The sequence below is a fragment of the Arachis hypogaea genome, chromosome 19 (assembly GCF_003086295.3).
Source record: "Arachis hypogaea cultivar Tifrunner chromosome 19, arahy.Tifrunner.gnm2.J5K5, whole genome shotgun sequence".
NCBI classification, from domain to species: Eukaryota; Viridiplantae; Streptophyta; class Magnoliopsida; order Fabales; family Fabaceae; genus Arachis; species Arachis hypogaea.
Window position 1 is genome coordinate 144314549 of NC_092054.1, and position 18910 is coordinate 144333458.

The following is an 18910-nucleotide window of genomic DNA, read 5'->3' on the forward strand; positions in this document are numbered from 1 at the left end:
TGTTGTTTACTTTGAAGCCTTATGCCTATGTTGCTGCTATACTCTCTGTTTTATTTTTTAATTAAATTAAACTATGGTGCTTCTTTACTTTCCCTTATTTGATTTATGAATATGTTAATTAGTTTGATGATTAAAGAATAAATTTGATTTTTTTATTTTAAAATTGAGACTAGATTGGATATATATTTAAATTCAGGACAAAACTTATAATTAGATGGGGGAATTCTGCAGTTATCCTTTCTGGTATGGGTATATGAACACTCATAAGGTAGATAATGAACTAGTTCATGACTATAAGTGTGACATAGCGGTAAGGTCTTGCTTGAAGTAAAAAAACACACTGTCCATTTTAATCAATCCATACTTTGTAGTGGTAAATTGATGACTTTAGAGTGAGACCAATCCAAATTTTGTGCATATCCTGAAATCAAACAAGACCAGAAAACAGTGTTTCTTTGGGGCATTTCAGCAAACAGCTTTTGTGTGCATACTAATCAAATTGAGCATAATCAAACTCATTCAGTATAATAATTAAACATACTCCAACTCATATCACAAAAATTCAGTTATAATCAATTAATAGTCTACTAATAATCAGTTGTTAAAATTAGTTAACTGAGACTTCAATTCAAAACCCTAACTTAAATATTTTTAGTGCAAACTATGCACAACACAAATTCATTTATAGAAACTCAAAATGAAGAAGGAAAATGCAATTGAAGAAGCTAATAGAAGTTCAAAACGAACAAGAAAATGCAAGAAAAATGCAGAATCAAACAAGGAATAGAAATTTACCTTGCAGAATCAAACAAGAAAAATGCAGTTGATGAAATTCGCACCTGAGACAGAGAGCATCACACCCGAGACAGAGGAAGGAGAATCGCAACCGCGCCTGAAAGAGAGCGAAGGAGAATCGTGCCATCAGAGAGAGAGGGAAGGAGAGTTGTGCCGCTGGAGAGAATCACCATTGAAAATGAGGATGAGGAAGGAGAATCACCGTCGGAGAGTGAGATTGAGAGTGAGAGTAATGGATGTAGAGAAGAAGAACATTGTTTCAGCGAGCGCGTAAGAGTAATATTGAGAGTGAGGTTTTTAATTTTAAGTTTTTAATTTTGTATTTTGTATTGTATATGTATAAAAATACAGTGGCTGAATTGATGGCTGAAAGTGGTGTGCATATAGCACAACCGTAAAAATATAAGCTATACTTAGCATGATTGTAAAATTAAACAAAATAAAATTTAAAAATATTTTTAAAATTTTGACAAATTTTCTATAATGCATGACACAGATACGGTATATGACATTGGATACGCGAACACACAAATTTTAAAATCTTATAGAATATAGAGACATAGTCACACAGCGTATATATAATATAAAATATTTTTTAGATAAATTATAATAATATTTTAATATTAAAATATAAAATAATTTTTTAATTATTTTTATTTTAATAAATAATAATATATATTATTTCTAAACTTATTTTAAGAGTATATGTTAAGAATAAGGTTGGACACGTCGATACACAATAATATTTAAGTATGTCTTTGTATGTTTAAAAAAAAAATATTTTTTATTAAAACATAGCAACACGCATATCAATAAATATCGTGTTTAAAATGTGTCCAACACGCCTACACACCAACTTAACAAGATGTCCATGCTTCTTAGCAAATTCTTAATGACAAAAAATATAAGGAAAAATTTCACTCCCCTCCCATGCGAGATGTTAAAATGATACTTTCCTCCCCTCTATTTTATAAATGTATATTCTCCTCCTTTCTAACTTTTAAAAAACCTATTCTTTAATCTATTTTAAATTTTTTATGTTAGCTAATATTAACTTTATCTATTTTTTAAGAAAAATAAATTATTTTTTGAAAAAATATCTATTAATAAAAATTTTATTTTTTATCATTAAAATAAATTATTTTTTTATTGATTCAATTGTATTTTTACTAAAATATTTTTAAAAAATTTAATAATTAAATTATTTTTCTCTAAGATACCTACCCTTCAATAATTTTTTAAATATTATTAAACCACTCTTCCACCTTAGCCCATGACAACAATAAAGACGTCTCACGGCCCACAAATTCAGCCCAACAGAATACACAAATTAAATTATAATTTAGTCATTATCTTATCTTATAGTTATCTTTATCTTTATCTATATCTTATCTTTATCTAATTTTATCTTTCATAGGCCAATACTCTATATATACTTAGTTTTACCTTCATAGTTTACAATTCATTCAATCAATAATCAATAAAATTTCTTCATCTTTTTCTTTCACAATTCTTTTATTTTCCTATTCTTTCACAATTTTATTATGGTATCAGAGCTCCTCTTGAGCTCTGCTGACATCCATGGATCAAGGAGAAAGGACACACCAGCAACTTCATCCGGAGTCTCTTTTGGACCTTTCGTCAGCCCAACACTTTTCTTTCATGGCACTTCCTTTCAATGAAGAAGCTCGTCCTTCAAACCAACTTGAGCTTCTGCCAAGTCCAACTACTCATTATCTTTGTTCTTTCAATACCTTTTCTACTGTTAACAATTCTTCAAATCGAGATTCATTCTTGAATACTTAGATCATTGATTCTGGTGCCACAGATCACATTGCATCAAATTTGTCTTGGTTTATTTCTTACACACAAATTTCTCCTATTATTGTTCATTTACCAAATGGTTCTCGAACTACTGTTTCTTATAAAGGCATCGTTCAATTTTCACCATCCTTGGTTCTTCATGATGTTCTTTATTTACCTCATTTCAACTTTAATATTATCTCTGTTTCAAAAATTAATTCAGCACTCATATGTGAACTCACTTTTTCATCTTCTTCTTGCACTCTACAGAGCAACAATTTGGGGACAATTGATTTGGCCAGAATGAGAGAGGGATTATATGTCTTTGAACCTAATTTCAGTAAAAATTCATCCACTACACACTCCATAAATTCCATCCAATCTCCACCCATTACACCTTCCAATATATGGCATTTTCGTTTAGGACACCTTTCTGGGCAAAGACTTAATCATTTACATAAACAATTTCCTTTTATCTCTATGCATCATGACGAGGCTTGTGACATTTGTCATCTTTCTAAACAAAAGAAACTTTCTTTTTCTCAAAGTTTTAACAAAGCCAATGCAAGTTTTGATTTATTACACTTTGATATTTGGGGTCCGTTTCGACAAAATTCTATTCATAATCATAAATATTTTTTTACTATTGTTGATGATTTTAGCCGCTTTACATGGGTTACTTTATTAAAATCAAAAGGAGAAGTACAGAATCAAATAAAAAATTTTATTACTTTAATTGAAACACAATTCAACTCCAAAGTCAAAACTATTCGTTCTGATAATGGACCAGAATTTATTTTACCTGATTTTTATGCTTCAAAGGGCATTATTCATCAACGTAGTTGTGTTGAAACTCCTCAACAAAATGGAAGGGTAGAACGCAAGCATCAACATATTTTGAATATAGCTCGTGCTCTTATGTTTCAATCTAATTTACCATCATCTTTTTGGTCTTATGCTGTTAGACATGCTGTTTATTTACTTAATAGAGTTCCATCATCCGCAATTAATTTTAAAACACCATTTGAGATTTTACTCAATCTTCCACCAAATTATCATGACATTAAAGTTTTTGGATGCTTATGTTTTGTTTCTACCCAAATGGCAAATAGATCAAAATTTGATCCAAGAGCCAAAAAGGCTGTATTTATTGGCTTTCAATCTGGTTTTAAAGGGTATATTGTTTATGTTTTAGAAGATAAAAGAATTGAGATTTCTAGAAACGTAATTTTTTATGAAAAGATCTTGCCCTTAGTCACAAAAAATGTCCAATTCCAGACACTTAGCCCAACATTGCCAAACACACCTTCTCAAAAACAAGATTCAGTTAGTCTTCCAATTGAACCCTCACCTATACCCATTGACCCAACTCCACCTAGTTCTTTATTTTCTCCAACAACCTCTCCTTCTTCCTCACTATCGTTTCCTAACCAAGTTGAACCCATGACCACCGAATCCCTTTCAACACTAGACACCAGCCCACCATCACCTTCTCATCCCCCGTCACCTTCTTCACCACCTGAGCAACCCCATCCTCGTCATTCCGACCGGCCTCACCGACCTCCAGCATATCTCTCTGATTACTTGTGTAATTCCTCTCTCATCTCTACAAATCAATCTCCCTCAAAGTGCAAGTATCCTTTATCTTCAGTCATGTCTTTTTCTTCTCTTTCATCTTCACATAAAAAGTTTCTTTTATCTCTACATTCTGACGTTGAGCCAAAGTCTTTTAAGGACGCCAATCAACACTCTAATTGGCGTAGTGCTATGAAAGACGAGTTGGATGCTCTTGAGCTGAACAAAACTTGGCGTCTTGTTGATTGCCCTGCAGGGGTTAAGCCGGTTGGCTGTAAATGGGTCTATCGCATCAAACGCAAGCCTGATGGTTCAGTTGATCGATATAAAGCACGCCTTGTGGCTAAAGGGTTCACTCAAACTGAAGGTGTTGATTTCTTGGAAACTTTCTCCCCTGTTGTCAAGCCTGCCACTATCAGATTAGTTTTGGCATTGGCCTCTATGAAGCATTGGCCTATACATCAGTTGGATGTCAATAATGCTTTCTTACATGGGGATCTTTCTGAGGATGTTTATATGACTCTGCCACCCGGATTTATATCTCCTCAACCGAATCAATGCTGTAAGCTACTAAAGTCACTGTATGGTTTACGACAATCTAGTCGTATGTGGTATGACAAACTTTCTCATCTTTTGCTATCTCATGGATATCAGCAGACCTCATCTGATTATAGTTTATTTGTCAAATTCATTGGTGATCAAATTTCTATCCTTTTAGTCTATGTTGACGACATTGTTCTCACTGGTAATTCTATTTCTGAACTTGCTGCCATCAAGTCTATTTTACACCAACACTTCCGAATTAAAGACTTGGGCCCATTAAAATATTTTTTGGGTATTGAAGTTGCTCAATCAGAGAAGGGAATTTGCTTATCTCAGAGAAAATATTGTCTTGATCTTTTGGAGGATTCTGGTTTATTAGGTGCTAAACCTGCCTCTGTTCCAATGGATAGTACCACAAGACTATATCAAGACCAAAGTCCCTTGCTATCCGACCCTTTTGTATATCGTCGTTTGGTTGGCCGTCTTATCTATCTCACCACTACTCGACCGGACATCATGTATGCTACTCAACAATTAAGTCAATTCATGGCATCTCCTACTGAATCTCATCTTCAAGCTGCCAAGCATGTGTTACGATATCTGAAAACTAGTCCCGGCAAAGGACTTTTCTTTCCAAGGGAATCAGAAATTCAGCTTCTCGGCTTCAGTGACTCTGATTGGGCCGGATGTCCTGACACTCGGCGATCTTTAACAGGTTATTGTTTCTTCTTAGGCAGTTCTTTAGTCTCTTGGAAGACCAAGAAACAAACCACCGTTGCCCGCTCTTCCACGGAAGCAGAATATCGTGCACTTGCCAACACAACTTGTGAACTTCAATGGATAATAAATGTGTTACAATTTTTACGCATCTCTCCTATTCGCCCACCAGTTTTATACTGTGATAATCAGAGTGCTCTTCATATTGCTGCTAACCCGGTTTTTCATGAACGGACCAAACATTTAGAGGTTGATTGTCACTTGGTTCGACAAAAAGCTCAAGCTGGAGTGATGAAACTTCTCCCAATTCCCTCTTCTGGGCAACTAGCTGACATCTTCACCAAGCCTTTGTCTCCTCAACCCTTCCATCTTAATCTGAATAAGCTTAGTGTTCTTGACATCTTTCATCCTCCAGCTTGCGGGGGCGTATTAAACCACTCTTCCACCTTAGCCCATGACAACAATAAAGACGTCTCACGGCCCACAAATTCAGCCCAACAGAATACACAAATTAAATTATAATTTAGTCATTATCTTATCTTATAGTTATCTTTATCTTTATCTATATCTTATCTTTATCTAATTTTATCTTTCATAGGCCAATACTCTATATATACTTAGTTTTACCTTCATAGTTTACAATTCATTCAATCAATAATCAATAAAATTTCTTCATCTTTTTCTTTCACAATTCTTTTATTTTCCTATTCTTTCACAATTTTATTAAATATTAAATTGTGATTTTACCAAAAAATTTTTTAACAATTATTTTTATATTTTATTATTAATTTTTCGATATCAATATATATTATTTTAACATTAAATAAAAAAATCTTTCCATTGTTAATATGTATAACAATTAATATATATTAATATTGAAAAATAATCTTACTAAAATTTTGTATTTAATATTAAAATAATATATAGATATCAAAAAATTAATAATAAAATATAAAAAAATTATTAACAAAAATTTTGGCAAAATTATAATTTAATAATTAAAAAATTATTGATGGATATTTTAGAAAAAATAATATAATTATTAATTTTTTTAAAATATAATTTAATCAATAAAAGAATAATTTATTAAAAGATATTTTGATAAGTAAAATTTAATGATAAAAAATAAAATTTTTGTTAATGGGTGTTTTTTAAAAAAATAATTTATTTTTCTTAAAAAATGGATAAAATTAATATTAGTTAACACAAAAAGTTTAAAATAGATTAAAGAAGAGATTTTTTAAAAGTTAGAAGAGAGAAAAATATACATTTATAAAATAGAGGGAAGGAAAATGTCATTTTAACTTTTTGCAAAAAGGAGTAAAAATTTCTCAAAATATAATTATAATTTACCAAAAAAAAAAAAAAAAGGGCTCAAGTTTCAACAAGACAGGAGAGACAAAAGGGCATGATATAGTAGACGGCGACGAAAGGAGCGTCTGTGTCCGTCTTCTCTTATCTCATCATCCTCCGTGGACTATCTGGTGTGGTGTGGACCGAAGGGGAGAGAGAGAGAGAATTCACTGCCCCACAATGACCTCATCGACAACAACCACATTCAAACGATAACATGCCCTTCTGACCTTCTCTTCCTCTGCTGCTCCTGCTCCTGCTCCTGCTTCATGATCCCATCACCGTCTTATCTTCTTCGCTCGCTACTCCCGGCGGTTCGTTCTACATTCTCCCTTTTTTTTAATCGTTTTTCAAACAATTTGTTGGGTCAATGTTATTATCAGCTTCAATTTTGGATTTACGTGTGAAATTGCCTCCAATGCCCTCCCTTTTCTGCATACTTATGACAGGGCAGTGAAAAATCAATGACCTAGTTTCGTCAATTGGATGAGTTCACTCACCTGGGTTACCAGCATCCGATTAGGTTGGTCCAGTGGTAGTCAAGCTGGTCCCTTTTCCAATGTCCTCGAGCCGGATTAGTCAAGATTTTGATAATAGGGTCTGTTTTGATGAATCCTTGTTCATCTTTTAGAAAGGTGTTTGTTTGATCTTTTATACTTGCGATAGGCTTGTGTTTACGGCCCTTTCTGTTAGGGTTTCTGCTTTCTCTAACTGGTGTGCTGATTGAGAAGTTAGATAGCTTTATTATTTTTCTTCTTAGCTTATTGAAATTCACTGAATCCGTAGGATGTATTTACCTCTAATCTCTTGCATTGGTTATGGGAATTTGATTACATTGAAAGTATTAAGGACTAGGAAATTTTCATTTTGGTATGTAGCATAATTTTGACTGATAAATATTACATAGAAGGTAAAAAAAAAAAAAAAAAAAAAGTAAAAAAAGGGTAAACAGAAAGGAAGAATAATATGTTAAGGGGGTTTAGATGCCCGAGAGTTTTTAGAAGATTACACCTTGTTTGCCATTGTTTGATCTTTGTTAAATCTGAAAATAAGCAGGTGAAGTTTTCTTTTCTGTGGGATGTAACTATATAATTCCTCTTGGTATTCTATGCTGTTCATTGGATGGATTTTATTTGTTCACTCCAATTCTTATTGGTATTCTATGCTGTTCATTGGATGGATTTTATTTGTTCACTGCATTTCTTATTAGTGGCTGTTTTGATTTTTTAATGCATTTATAAATAAATGAAATTTGAATTATTATTTCTTTGATAATGAAATTTGGATGGATATGGCATATGATCAATTAGAGATACCACCCTTGTACTACTTTTCTAAATTAGATCTATATTATATTATATATAGATGTAGATATGAATGGGATCCACTGTTTGAAGCTTTTGATTTGCTAAATTACTCTTTTGGATCTGGGATGAACCTAGAATGAATTGAAATGCATCAATCTAATGGTTCTGCAAATTTGCCTACTACATCTGCAAATGTTGTCCAGGCTTGTCACTTTCTTTTGTTTTCCATAGTTTCCTTTTTCTTCTTTTTCTTGTTCCCCTTGACAATGCCAATGATGAACTAAAATTTCCCTTCAGGAAAATGCATGAGTTCTCTACTGTAGACGGTTTTGTGGAGATAAGTGAAGGCCTGGCAGAGATTATGAAGTACGTGGCTAATGAACCATCTTCTGGGCTTTTCTATATCCAACACCATGCTCAAAATGCAGTCCCGAATGTTATTGAAGCTAAAAGGAACATTGTCGAGAAGTCTCACGAAACAACTTTGCACGCTGAAGATTTGGAGGACTCTGTCACTATGGTTAGGTCAATGAAAGAGTGTGGATTTTCCTTAGCTGATGAAATGATCCGAGACATTAAGAAATCTCTGGTTACGATGACAACAAAACAACCAAAAAGAGGCTTAATTCGTCAATCACCATCAGGTTCACGGATAGAACGAACTAGTCTTTGGGGTGAGGGCAGTGAGAAACGGAGTAACTATCTTTCAAGTGTTTTCAGCTCAGCAAAACAGAAGGCTAGTAGTCTCAGGTGGCCAAATCTTGATACTAAGGAATCCATGGATTCTAAGGGTGAGAAGCCAGATATGTACTCTAATTTGCCATTAACAGTCACATCTGCTAGCACTAATTCATCTCTACAGGGCATTGAAGCCTACGAGTTACCCGTGTCAAGCCAAGTTGAAGATGAATGTCAGCACCAACAGAATGAGGATAGTGATGTTAACAGCACTAAGTTATTGTCAATATCAGAAAACTATGATGACTTCAAAGCTAATAAGGAAGCTAAACTAGAAGAGTGGCTGCAAGGAACTGGCAATCTAGAGAATAATCGAGGCGCAGGTGATGAGGGAATGTGTTAGCTTAGCTATTAAAATTTGAGACAAAGCTTCAGCTTGTATATACTCTTTCTTGAGCATCTCGTGTCTCTGATAAGTGATTGATTATGAAGAAAATATTTTGTAGTGCTGTGAAATGTTCTTTGAATAAACATGAAGTGTTTTGCAAGCAATTGAGAATTATGATACCAAGGTAGCAAAAATTTGGGGCTTTCCAAATATAGGAAAACTTGGGATTAGATTTTCTCAAATTTTTTTCACACTTGAGGGAGTAAAGTATGATCTCTCACCATACATTTCATAGGTAGGATCAAGAGAAAATATGAGAGGAAAAATATTGAAGGATTAAAGATTATACTTTACATTTTCACTTGGAAAAAAAATTAAGAGGATCTATTTTTGTAAATTTGTATGTGGTTCTTAAAAGCTAAAATTACACATAGTCAAGTAATTTTCATTCTTAGAGTTTAAGCTAATATATCTATATGTTTTTTATATGTTAAGTGGATCAGAACATTCACAATAATATTCTAATTTTACATCAGGAAGAAAGGTGATGCCTAATTGTTTCCAACTTGAGATAAAAAGTGAGGTTGCACCTAATAATGTTCTTCTTGTGATAGAAACCGGTAACATCATGGAGTCTCAGCTTGTAGTTTCATATGCAAATCGTGATCCACAATAGGAATTGAATCCTCCCATGTAAAAGTTTCATAGCGAAGCAGTCATGTAAGTACTTCTGATAATTTGATTAATCTAATGCACCAAAGGATGATCCAGCAATTATAACTACACATATCTGATGCAAATGTAATTGCACGGTTACAGTAGTTACTATTAAGAATTACTCCATGTCTGACATTTTTTAATTACTTTCTCACATGTCATTTTTTCATGATGTTTTGCTTTGATGGACATTTAGTTATTTAGCTATACTACCAAGCATTCATGCAGCTAGTTGCATTCCAATCCTTCATATTTGGTACAACTAACTGTCATCACAGAGGCTATGTCATTGTTTGAGTATTGAGTAGCGTGCCAACATTTATTTATTTATTTTTCTTTTGTTTCTATTTATTTTTTCGTTAGTAACTTGTGTCATCTGAATATTTAAAAGTTAAATAAGGTATCATAGAAAATAAGGTATTTTAGAAATTAAAAAAAGAAAAGCATTTCCTTATATTAATGTCATCACTCACTTATGTTATGCCTGCCATTGCAACATCATCAATATATAAATAATGAATAATTTCCTATTGAGGTCTTATTGCCTCCAACTATAGGCTAAATCAATAAAAACACATCTGCACAAATATTTGGAGGTAGCGACCAAATTACATTGGCTGGGACGGGGAAATAATACAAGTATATCTTCTTTTATGTTGCAAGTAATATGTTTTGTTACAATAATAAATCTTAAAAATTCTAAAACATAAAATCTAATTATATGACATGACAGTTATATAACTGAAACATTTATATAGACAGAAGTATACTTATATTTATTTTTAATTGCATTTAAAACATGATTTATATACTTGTATTAGTGTCATTTCTTTGAGTGTTATCACCCACACAAACATCATTTGATGAGTAGTATTAAAAGAGACTAGCAGAAAATTGACACAAATTTCAAATTTTCTTTTCCTTTAAAAAAAAACTTACAAACTAGTAATCACAATTAACAGTCAGTTTTGACTTAGTCCAAGTTACAAGCTTAAAAAATGACATTGACATTTCCCTATTTTAAAGTACAAGCACATGAATGAATGAACAAGAGAGAAAACACTCACCGAGTTACTGGTTCACTGATCGACACGTGTCACCACCCTAAGCATTATAGCTCCAATGTTTTGACTTTTGACCGTTAAACACACAAACACATAAGTAACCCACACAACCCAGTAATCCCGTTTTTCAGCACTCCAAACCCCGCACGTGACTCCTAACCGCACCCTCACTCATCTTCATTTAAAAGAAAACACATGCACGAAAACACCGTTTTCATTTTCAGTTTAATTTAATTAAATTAAAAACCACTTTTTATTTATTTTATTTTTTCTTTTTCTTATCTTTTGGCGATTGCTGCTGCCGTTGTTGTAACTGCCATGACTCGCCTGAGAAAGATTGGCACCGCTGTTGGAGCGGCACTAGCAACCGCGTGCGGCGGTGCCGTGATCCTCTACGAACCGGCGATCTCAGCCAGCGACCACGGTGGCGGGCCACGCGTCGAGGAGATCCGGAAGCGCGTACATGCCCCGAACGCCGTTGTGCCGTCGAGGGAGGCGCAGCAGTCGGCGCTAATGGCTGCCGGAAAGGGAAGTCCGCTTGACGTGCTTGTCATCGGCGGTGGCGCAACCGGCTCCGGCACCGCTCTCGACGCTGTGACCCGTGGTCTCCGTGTCGGGCTGGTGGAGCGGGAGGACTTTGCTTCCGGAACTTCGTCGCGATCCACGAAGCTCCTTCATGGAGGTAGACACACACTGATTTTATATCAATTCTTTTTTCATGATTTGATTTTACATGTGTTTTTAATTTAATCACGGATTGATCATTAATGATAAATCTCAATACTTTCAGTATCTTATTTATTATTTTTTTCCTTATGATGTTGTATTGTGGATCCTCTGAAGTGTAAAAAAAACTGAATGGTGTCTAATGTTTAATCTTACCCTTCATTACTCTCTCTCTCCTCTTTATTTTTGGTCTCATCTATAGAATTAAAGGTGAGAGATCACACTTTATTCTCTCTGAGTGTTAAAAAAATTGGAGAGGATCCATTTCTGTATACTACCTAATGCACAATTCTTAGTTGATTTTTTGGAGTTTTGACAATGGTCTTATTTTGCTGCATTTTTATATTTTCTGAAATGCTTATGAAATATGATCATTGTTTTATTCAATGATTGGTGATGAAATGGAAAAATTGTATGATGTGAAGATAAAAACAAAACTGTACATTATGTACACCAACCTCTTTTTGTAGTTAGCATATTCCATATTGGATACAGTCACACAGTCACACTAGTGTCATGATTTCTAATTCAAAAGTTTTTCCTTTCTTTTGCCCAGAGATCTCTCTTTGCATTGTCTAAACTGTTCATGAAATTTGCATAATGTCTTAAGCTTCATTGGGAGATTTAGTAGTTGATACTTGATATAGTAACACAGCCTCTTTGATCATGTGGTCTCAGCCAAAAGTTGAATTTCAGTACTAGGGAAAATTGGAAATGTCGTATGTATTCTCTATATACCTTAAGGTCCAGAAGGTCTGTTAGATATAGAATCACTCTCTTGAGGTTTTAGTAGAGCTTGTTGTCTATACTTTATTGTATTATTTGTTTATTTTACTTGATTCTTAATCTCTATCACTTTAGTCCCCAGCTGAACCTAGTGGAATTTAACTAGAATTTTTACTTTTATTGTTGTCATCATTTAGTCATACATAAAATATATTTGCTTGGATAGGGTAATGCTAATATGCTGTGGTTGTAATTGAAAATGCTACAAACATGGAGGAAATCATGTGATTGCTTGCTTGAGTGAAGATGATATATGAATGTTGTTAAATTGAAAAACTATGACTTCCACATGCTTTTGAGGCAATGTTTTATAAAATTATTTGCTTCTTTTTCTTCATCTGTCTTTTTATAGGTTATAAATGTTCTAAACACTTGATCTAATCTTATATTTCTGTGTTTTTTGTAAACCAGGTGTCCGCTATTTGGAGAAAGCATTCTTAAAACTTGACTATGGACAATTCAAGTTAGTGCTTCACGCACTTGAGGAGCGTAAACAGGTTATTGAAAATGCACCACACCTATGCCATGCATTGCCATGCATGACACCATGTTTTAGCTGGTTTGAAGTAGTGTACTACTGGGCAGGCCTGAAAGTGTACGATTTGGTCGCAGGAAGACAAATACTACACCTATCAAGATATTATTCTACAAAACAGTCTGCTGAGCTCTTTCCCACTCTAGCAAGGGAGGGAGAAAATAGAAGCCTTAAGGGCACAGTTGTTTATTATGATGGGCAGATGAATGATGCACGCCTTAATGTTGGGTTGGCTTGCACTGCAGCTTTAGCTGGTGCAGCAGTGCTGAATCATGCAGAAGTTGTAAACTTATTGAAGGATGATTCTGGAAAACGGATAATTGGTGCGCGGATCCGGAACAATTTAAATGGTAAGACATCCTTTTATTTCTAACTGCTGTAATAGGCACTGATTGTTTACATTTTCTACCTGCTGCTTTTATTTATCAGAAAATTGGTAAGTTGATATACATATTTATTATAATATATCTGAATGGTTGAATCTTATGCGCACAATCTGAAGAAGCATTTATGGATTTTGAAAGAAACAACAATAGTGGTGCAATAATGAATATTTAGATTAAACGGCATATTCACAGTGAACCTCCCCTACATCTTCACTCCCATAAACAACAAACACAGTAGCTGCCGGTTGGTGATTTGTTAAATCTAATGTGGAACATTTCATTTGAATCTTCTTATGATGTTATTTTTATGCATAAAGTTGGTTCATTTACCAAGCTATTACTCAATGTCATGTGGCGATTATGTATGTTGCTGGTGTCTGGTGAGTTATTTCTGAAAATCATATTCAAATTGTCACTTATAGTTTGATATTTATATGTTAAATTCTTAATGCTTCAGGGGAAGAGTTTGATACATATGCAAAAGTTGTTGTGAATGCGGCTGGCCCATTTTGTGATGGTGTAAGGAAAATGGCCAACGAAAAGGCACAAGAAATGATTGCTCCCAGCAGTGGTGTACATATCACACTCCCTGATTACTATTCTCCGGAGGGGATGGGCTTAATTGTTCCTAAAACTAAGGATGGACGTGTTGTTTTCATGCTGCCTTGGCTGGGAAGAACAGTTGCTGGAACTACAGATTCTAGTACTAAAATTACGTATCTTCCAGAACCACATGAAGATGAAATAGGATTCATATTGGATGCTATATCTGACTACCTTAATATCAAAGTATGTTGTTTGTCTTCCAATATATATTATTGTTTAACTCATTTATCTTTTATTTTTGATGTTTTATTCAGAAATAGAAGACATTGTGGATATTGGTTGTTTGGAAATATGTTGGATTATCTTGGCAACGAAAACAACAAACGTTCTTTTTTCCTCCTGTTATGATGAAGAATAAATTGTGCTAGTGAAATTATTTTCTAAGAATAATTATTTTCCTTTTTATACAGTTTGCTAATGGGAATGTAATGCTGGGAACCTTATAGGTACGGCGCAGTGATGTTCTTTCTGCCTGGAGTGGCATTCGCCCACTAGCAGTGGACCCAACAGCAAAAAATACTGAGAGTATCTCAAGGGATCATGTTGTCTGCGAGGACTTCCCTGGTTTGGTCACCATCACTGGTGGCAAGTGGACTACCTATCGTAGGTAATTTAATCAGGCAGCTGAAATTTCTTTGATGCAGTTTGTTCAGATGTCATTTTCTGACTAGACATATTTAATCAAATTGGATTAGTTATCCAGTTACTCCATAATATTAACTGATTCTTTATCTTATACTGTTTACTCATTGTTGCCTTTCCTTCTCTTCAGCATTCCAGCTCCTAATGCATATTTATATTGTTTTGATTGCATTGCATTTCAGCATGGCAGAAGATGGTGTCGATGCAGCTATAAAGTCTGGAAATCTCAACCCCAGGAGTGGATGTGTGACTCGCAGTGTCCGAATTGTAGGTGGTGAAGGGTGGGAGCCATCATCATTTACAGTTCTTGCTCAACAGTATAAACGCATGAAAAGTACACATGGTGGTAAAGTTGTCCCCGGGTTAATGGACAGTGCTGCTGCAAAGCACTTGTCTCATGCTTATGGATCAGTGGCTGAGCGTGTGGCCGCTATTGCTCAGGTTTGGCATAAATCCTATGGCAATTTTATTGAGGAACGAATGTATCTAAATGCATTTTCTTAAGTTATTTTGGGCAATGATAGCAGTGTTTCAGTTAATATTTATAGTGGTGGTGGCAAATTGGCAATCATTGCATATTCTCCAATAAACATTCTCTCTTAATAAGATTTATGCATATTATAGGACTTCAAGTCTTCTCCATTGTTGCATGCATGGTATGTTGGGGTTTAAGTTGATTCTGTACATTGTGTTTCAGAATGAAGGTTTGGGTAAGAGACTTGCTCATGGTTACCCATATCTGGAGGCAGAGGTGGCCTACTGTGCACGTCATGAATATTGTGAATCTGCTATCGATTTCATTGCAAGGAGAACTCGTCTTGCTTTCCTCGAAACTGATGCAGCGGGAAGGGCCCTGCCTCGTGTGGTTGAGATATTGGCAAATGAGCACAAATGGGACCAATCAAGGAAGAAGGAAGAGTTGAAGACAGCCACAGAATTTTTGCAGACTTTCAAAGCCTCAAAAAATGCTCAGTTCCATGACGGGAAACACAAGTAGTAAGTACTGTCCATCATGCAAAAATTAACTATACATTAAAAAATGATGTTATCTTTAAGTAGTTTACCATTATATTGTTTGCTTATTTATTTTTAAGCATGTAAATGATTAAAGAGTATGTATATATATGATGATGATGATGATAATCCCTATTTAATGTTTGTCAGGTTCTGGAACATACGGAAGTTTTGTCACATGACGGATACTTTGTTATTCATTTTTCTCTTCACAAGCGGAGATAATACAAGACTCTGCTCGCCATAGACAGTAGCTAAACAAATATTAGATATAAACTATCCACGAATTTGTCTTAAAGTTATCTACCAAAAATAATCCCTAAAATTCGTTAGATTGTTTTGCAGTCACCAGTCAAAATAATTGTTTGCTGGAAACTTTAATACGCCTTGTATTTATGCTACTTGCTCATCAAGTTATTCAATGGTTGACTGTGTTTATCATTGATCTGTGTATTCTATTTTTCTTTTACTCCTTTATATTTTATACTTCTCTGTGTCTCAGGTACTACTTTAATTTATTTATTTTTGACCGAGAAAAATAAAGGTTTTGGGATCTCTACTGTATAGTAGAAGGGCATTCGGGTATGCATAGAGTTGGAAGTGAATCAAGCCAACTCATGAACCAGCTCGAACTCGATTAGTTAATAGCTCGATAAGTTAAGTTTGTGTGCTGGTGAGCCAAGCTTGAGTTTGGAATTGAGCTTATAAATTAAATGAGCCGAACTTGAGTTTGGATAAATTCAACTCATAAACTTCTGAACTGGCTTGATTATATATATATATATATATGATTTTAATTATTTAAAATTTTATATTTATTTTTTATATATAATTTTGATGTAGGAGATAAATAAAAAATTTATAATTTATTGATATAGAATTATAGTTATGCTCCTACTATTTGAGCCAACTCGTGAGTTCGAATTAGCTCGTGAGTTTTTGGTAAGCCAAATTTGAGCTTAAAAAATAGGCTCGATTATTAATGAGTCTAGTCGTGAGCCAAGTTTAATTTTTGTGAGTCGAACTTGAGCTTGGTCTAGCTCGACTCAACTCGATTCACTTCTAGCCTAGGTGTGCATAATTCGTGAAAAAGGTACAATTATATGATCAATTGTAGAAACTAGAAAATTTACTACAATTTACTCAAAGTGATGTCATCATACTAGGGAAAAAAAGAAGTTCCAGAAGTTCAAGTGTTAAAAGATATTGGTGCCAAAAAAAAGTGTGTTAAAAGATAGGAAAGAAAGAATAGCAGTGGTGCAAGGTTTTAATAATAATAATAATAATAATAATAAAAAAGTGTAAAAAAGACTTTTACAAACTAATTTATGAATTATCATATGATATTAGCAAACTAATTAACTTTTAAATTTACACAAACTAATATATCCGTACAAATTGAGAAATTCAATTAGATAAGGATATAAAATAATGACACTATGACTGGTTTATCAAGAACAAATGAATGATTATTTGTATCTGAAATCTTTATTCAAAGATGATTAAAACTTAAAAAATAATCTATCTCAACTGAATAATATTATTTGTAACTTTTTAGGGAAGCTTTTCCTAGTAATTCAAAATAGACTGGACAAGATCAGAAAAGAGTCTAAAAATTGGTTGTCAATCTGAACTGGAGATGATGAGTATGAGAAGTTTGAAGTGCATGGATATCCAACAAATATGGTGGTAGACTTGGGCAAGTGGTTGTGCACATGTCAGTTCTAGATGTTAACAGGTAATTAGCTAAGATTCACATCTATTTTCTTCGGAATAATTAAATACTTTAATGATATCTTTGTTTGTTGTTTAGTATCAGGAATGCCTTGTGTGCATGCTTGTGCGGCTTTTGCAAGGGTAAACAGGAGGCCTGAAGATTTCTGTTATAAGTGGCTCACCATAGACGCATACAAAGACACTTATGTCCATTATATAAATCCCTTACCTTGACAACATCTTTGGAGAAATCTGAGTCCAACAGACCCCAAGCACCAAAAACCAAAAAAAAAAAAGACTGGACCACTCACAAAGAAAAGAAGAAAGGATGCAGATGAGAGCAATGGAGAAAGCAAAAAAATCTAAGCCTACTAGAGTCTTAAAGAGACAACTAAAGCCCTTTACTTGCAGATATTGCCTACAGAAGGGACACACAAAGAGAGGTTGCCTAAAGAAGAGAGCAGTTGATGTTGCCGCTGCTGTTGCTGCTGCAGCTGCAGCTACAACTGCCGCTGCTACTAAGACTAAATCCAATCCACAAGGAAATGCAGCATCAGGATCAACTGTTGATCCGAATACTGTCACACCAGAAGCTATAGATGTTCATCCACCTTGTGCGAATCAAGATGCACCCCCAAGTCAACCTCCTCCAGATCCTGCACCCCAGCCCGTTGATGTCCAAGAAGTTGAAATTGACATTTCTCAACCCAACTTCTCAAATGCACAAGAGTTTCAAGAGGTAAATCATTTAGTCTATTAGACCACATTTCAAATTATTGTGCACAATCAGCCTCATTTTGTGTATTATTTTATTAGAATAGGCACCACCTCCGAAGCCATCCAAGTTGCAGACCAGAAGGAAGTCGTCACCACCACCAGGACTGATCACAATAGATCCACTACAAGGAGCAAGCTCAGCCACATCTTTCAGACTGGCCAACTTCTTGAAATTTGTCACAACGCCTGGCTTCAAGCCCCAAGGAAAAAGAAATGAAGATGTAGTTGAATTAGGAATCTTTTTGTAAATCATACTTTTGTTTTTTGGCTTCAGTATATGACAGTAGACCGATTGTTATATTTGAAAACATTGTAAGGTTGATGACACTCTCTATTCTTATTATTGGTGTACTTTGAATTTAGAACTAACTTTTAATTTGGTGGAGGAGTTGTCACTGATATGGCAGGTGTTTTACTTGTTAATACTCATGCTGGAAACTCATTGTTATATTAGCATCTTATTATTATTATGACATTGTTCTACCTTTAATTATGCTACTACAGGTTCTTTTTTACAATATTTTTCTATCATTTTGTTGGATGACAAAACCAAAATTTTGATTTATATTTATAATAAGACTACCAACTTCAACAATTGAAAATGACACATTTTCTTTTTTCTACTTTATAATAACCCTAATCACATTAAAACATAATCATCCTCAAACCTTAAATACCAACATGAAAATAACAACAAACATTATAAACAGAGCCAACAATAACATGTACAATTTATGGGTCCTAACTTCAACTTCTAACTTTCTAATTCTCCAAACCAAATT

General features: G+C 34.2%; 3 protein-coding genes across 10 annotated transcripts; all 3 read left to right on the forward strand.

Moving 5' to 3' along the window:
* The first annotated feature begins 6803 nt into the window (after positions 1-6803).
* LOC112779835 (uncharacterized) lies at positions 6804-9323 on the forward strand. 8 transcript variants are annotated; one of them, XM_072228696.1, is made up of 4 exons: positions 6866-7100; positions 7236-7421; positions 8152-8296; positions 8391-9323. In XM_072228696.1, the coding sequence occupies exons 3-4, from the start codon at positions 8253-8255 to the stop codon at positions 9172-9174; spliced, it is 828 nt and encodes a 275-aa protein (XP_072084797.1). In that variant the 5' UTR covers positions 6866-7100; positions 7236-7421; positions 8152-8252; the 3' UTR covers positions 9175-9323. The 8 variants fall into 8 exon arrangements, with proteins under 8 accessions (XP_025679973.1, XP_025679975.1, XP_025679968.1 ...); XM_072228698.1 differs by having other exon boundaries at positions 8152-8287; XM_072228697.1 differs by having other exon boundaries at positions 7236-7384.
* Positions 9324-9773: 450 nt separating this feature from the next.
* On the forward strand, positions 9774-16076 carry LOC112779833 (glycerol-3-phosphate dehydrogenase SDP6, mitochondrial). Its single transcript, XM_025824182.3, has 7 exons — positions 9774-11622; positions 12864-13337; positions 13831-14162; positions 14426-14586; positions 14804-15062; positions 15319-15617; positions 15786-16076. Coding segments are annotated over exons 1-7 (1890 nt in total). The 5' UTR covers positions 9774-11258; the 3' UTR covers positions 15787-16076.
* Positions 16077-17362: 1286 nt separating this feature from the next.
* Positions 17363-18605, forward strand: LOC140181945 (uncharacterized). The gene is made up of 2 exons (XM_072227723.1): positions 17363-18090; positions 18168-18605. The coding sequence occupies exons 1-2, from the start codon at positions 17680-17682 to the stop codon at positions 18234-18236; spliced, it is 480 nt and encodes a 159-aa protein (XP_072083824.1). The 5' UTR covers positions 17363-17679; the 3' UTR covers positions 18237-18605.
* The last annotated feature ends 305 nt before the right edge of the window (positions 18606-18910 follow it).

Coding starts and splice junctions, on each gene's coding strand:
- LOC112779835 (XM_025824183.3), top strand. CDS start 8,253: ATGGTTCTGCAAATTTGCCTACTACATCTGCAAATGTTGTCCAG. Junction 8,297..8,390: donor CATCTGCAAATGTTGTCCAG/GCTTGTCACTTT, acceptor ATTTCCCTTCAG/GAAAATGCATGAGTTCTCTA.
- LOC112779833 (XM_025824182.3), top strand. CDS start 11,259: ATGACTCGCCTGAGAAAGATTGGCACCGCTGTTGGAGCGGCACTAGCA. Junction 13,338..13,830: donor GATCCGGAACAATTTAAATG/GTAAGACATCCT, acceptor TTAATGCTTCAG/GGGAAGAGTTTGATACATAT. Junction 15,063..15,318: donor GTGTGGCCGCTATTGCTCAG/GTTTGGCATAAA, acceptor ATTGTGTTTCAG/AATGAAGGTTTGGGTAAGAG.
- LOC140181945 (XM_072227723.1), top strand. CDS start 17,680: ATGCAGATGAGAGCAATGGAGAAAGCAAAAAAATCTAAGCCTACTAGA. Junction 18,091..18,167: donor ATGCACAAGAGTTTCAAGAG/GTAAATCATTTA, acceptor TTATTTTATTAG/AATAGGCACCACCTCCGAAG.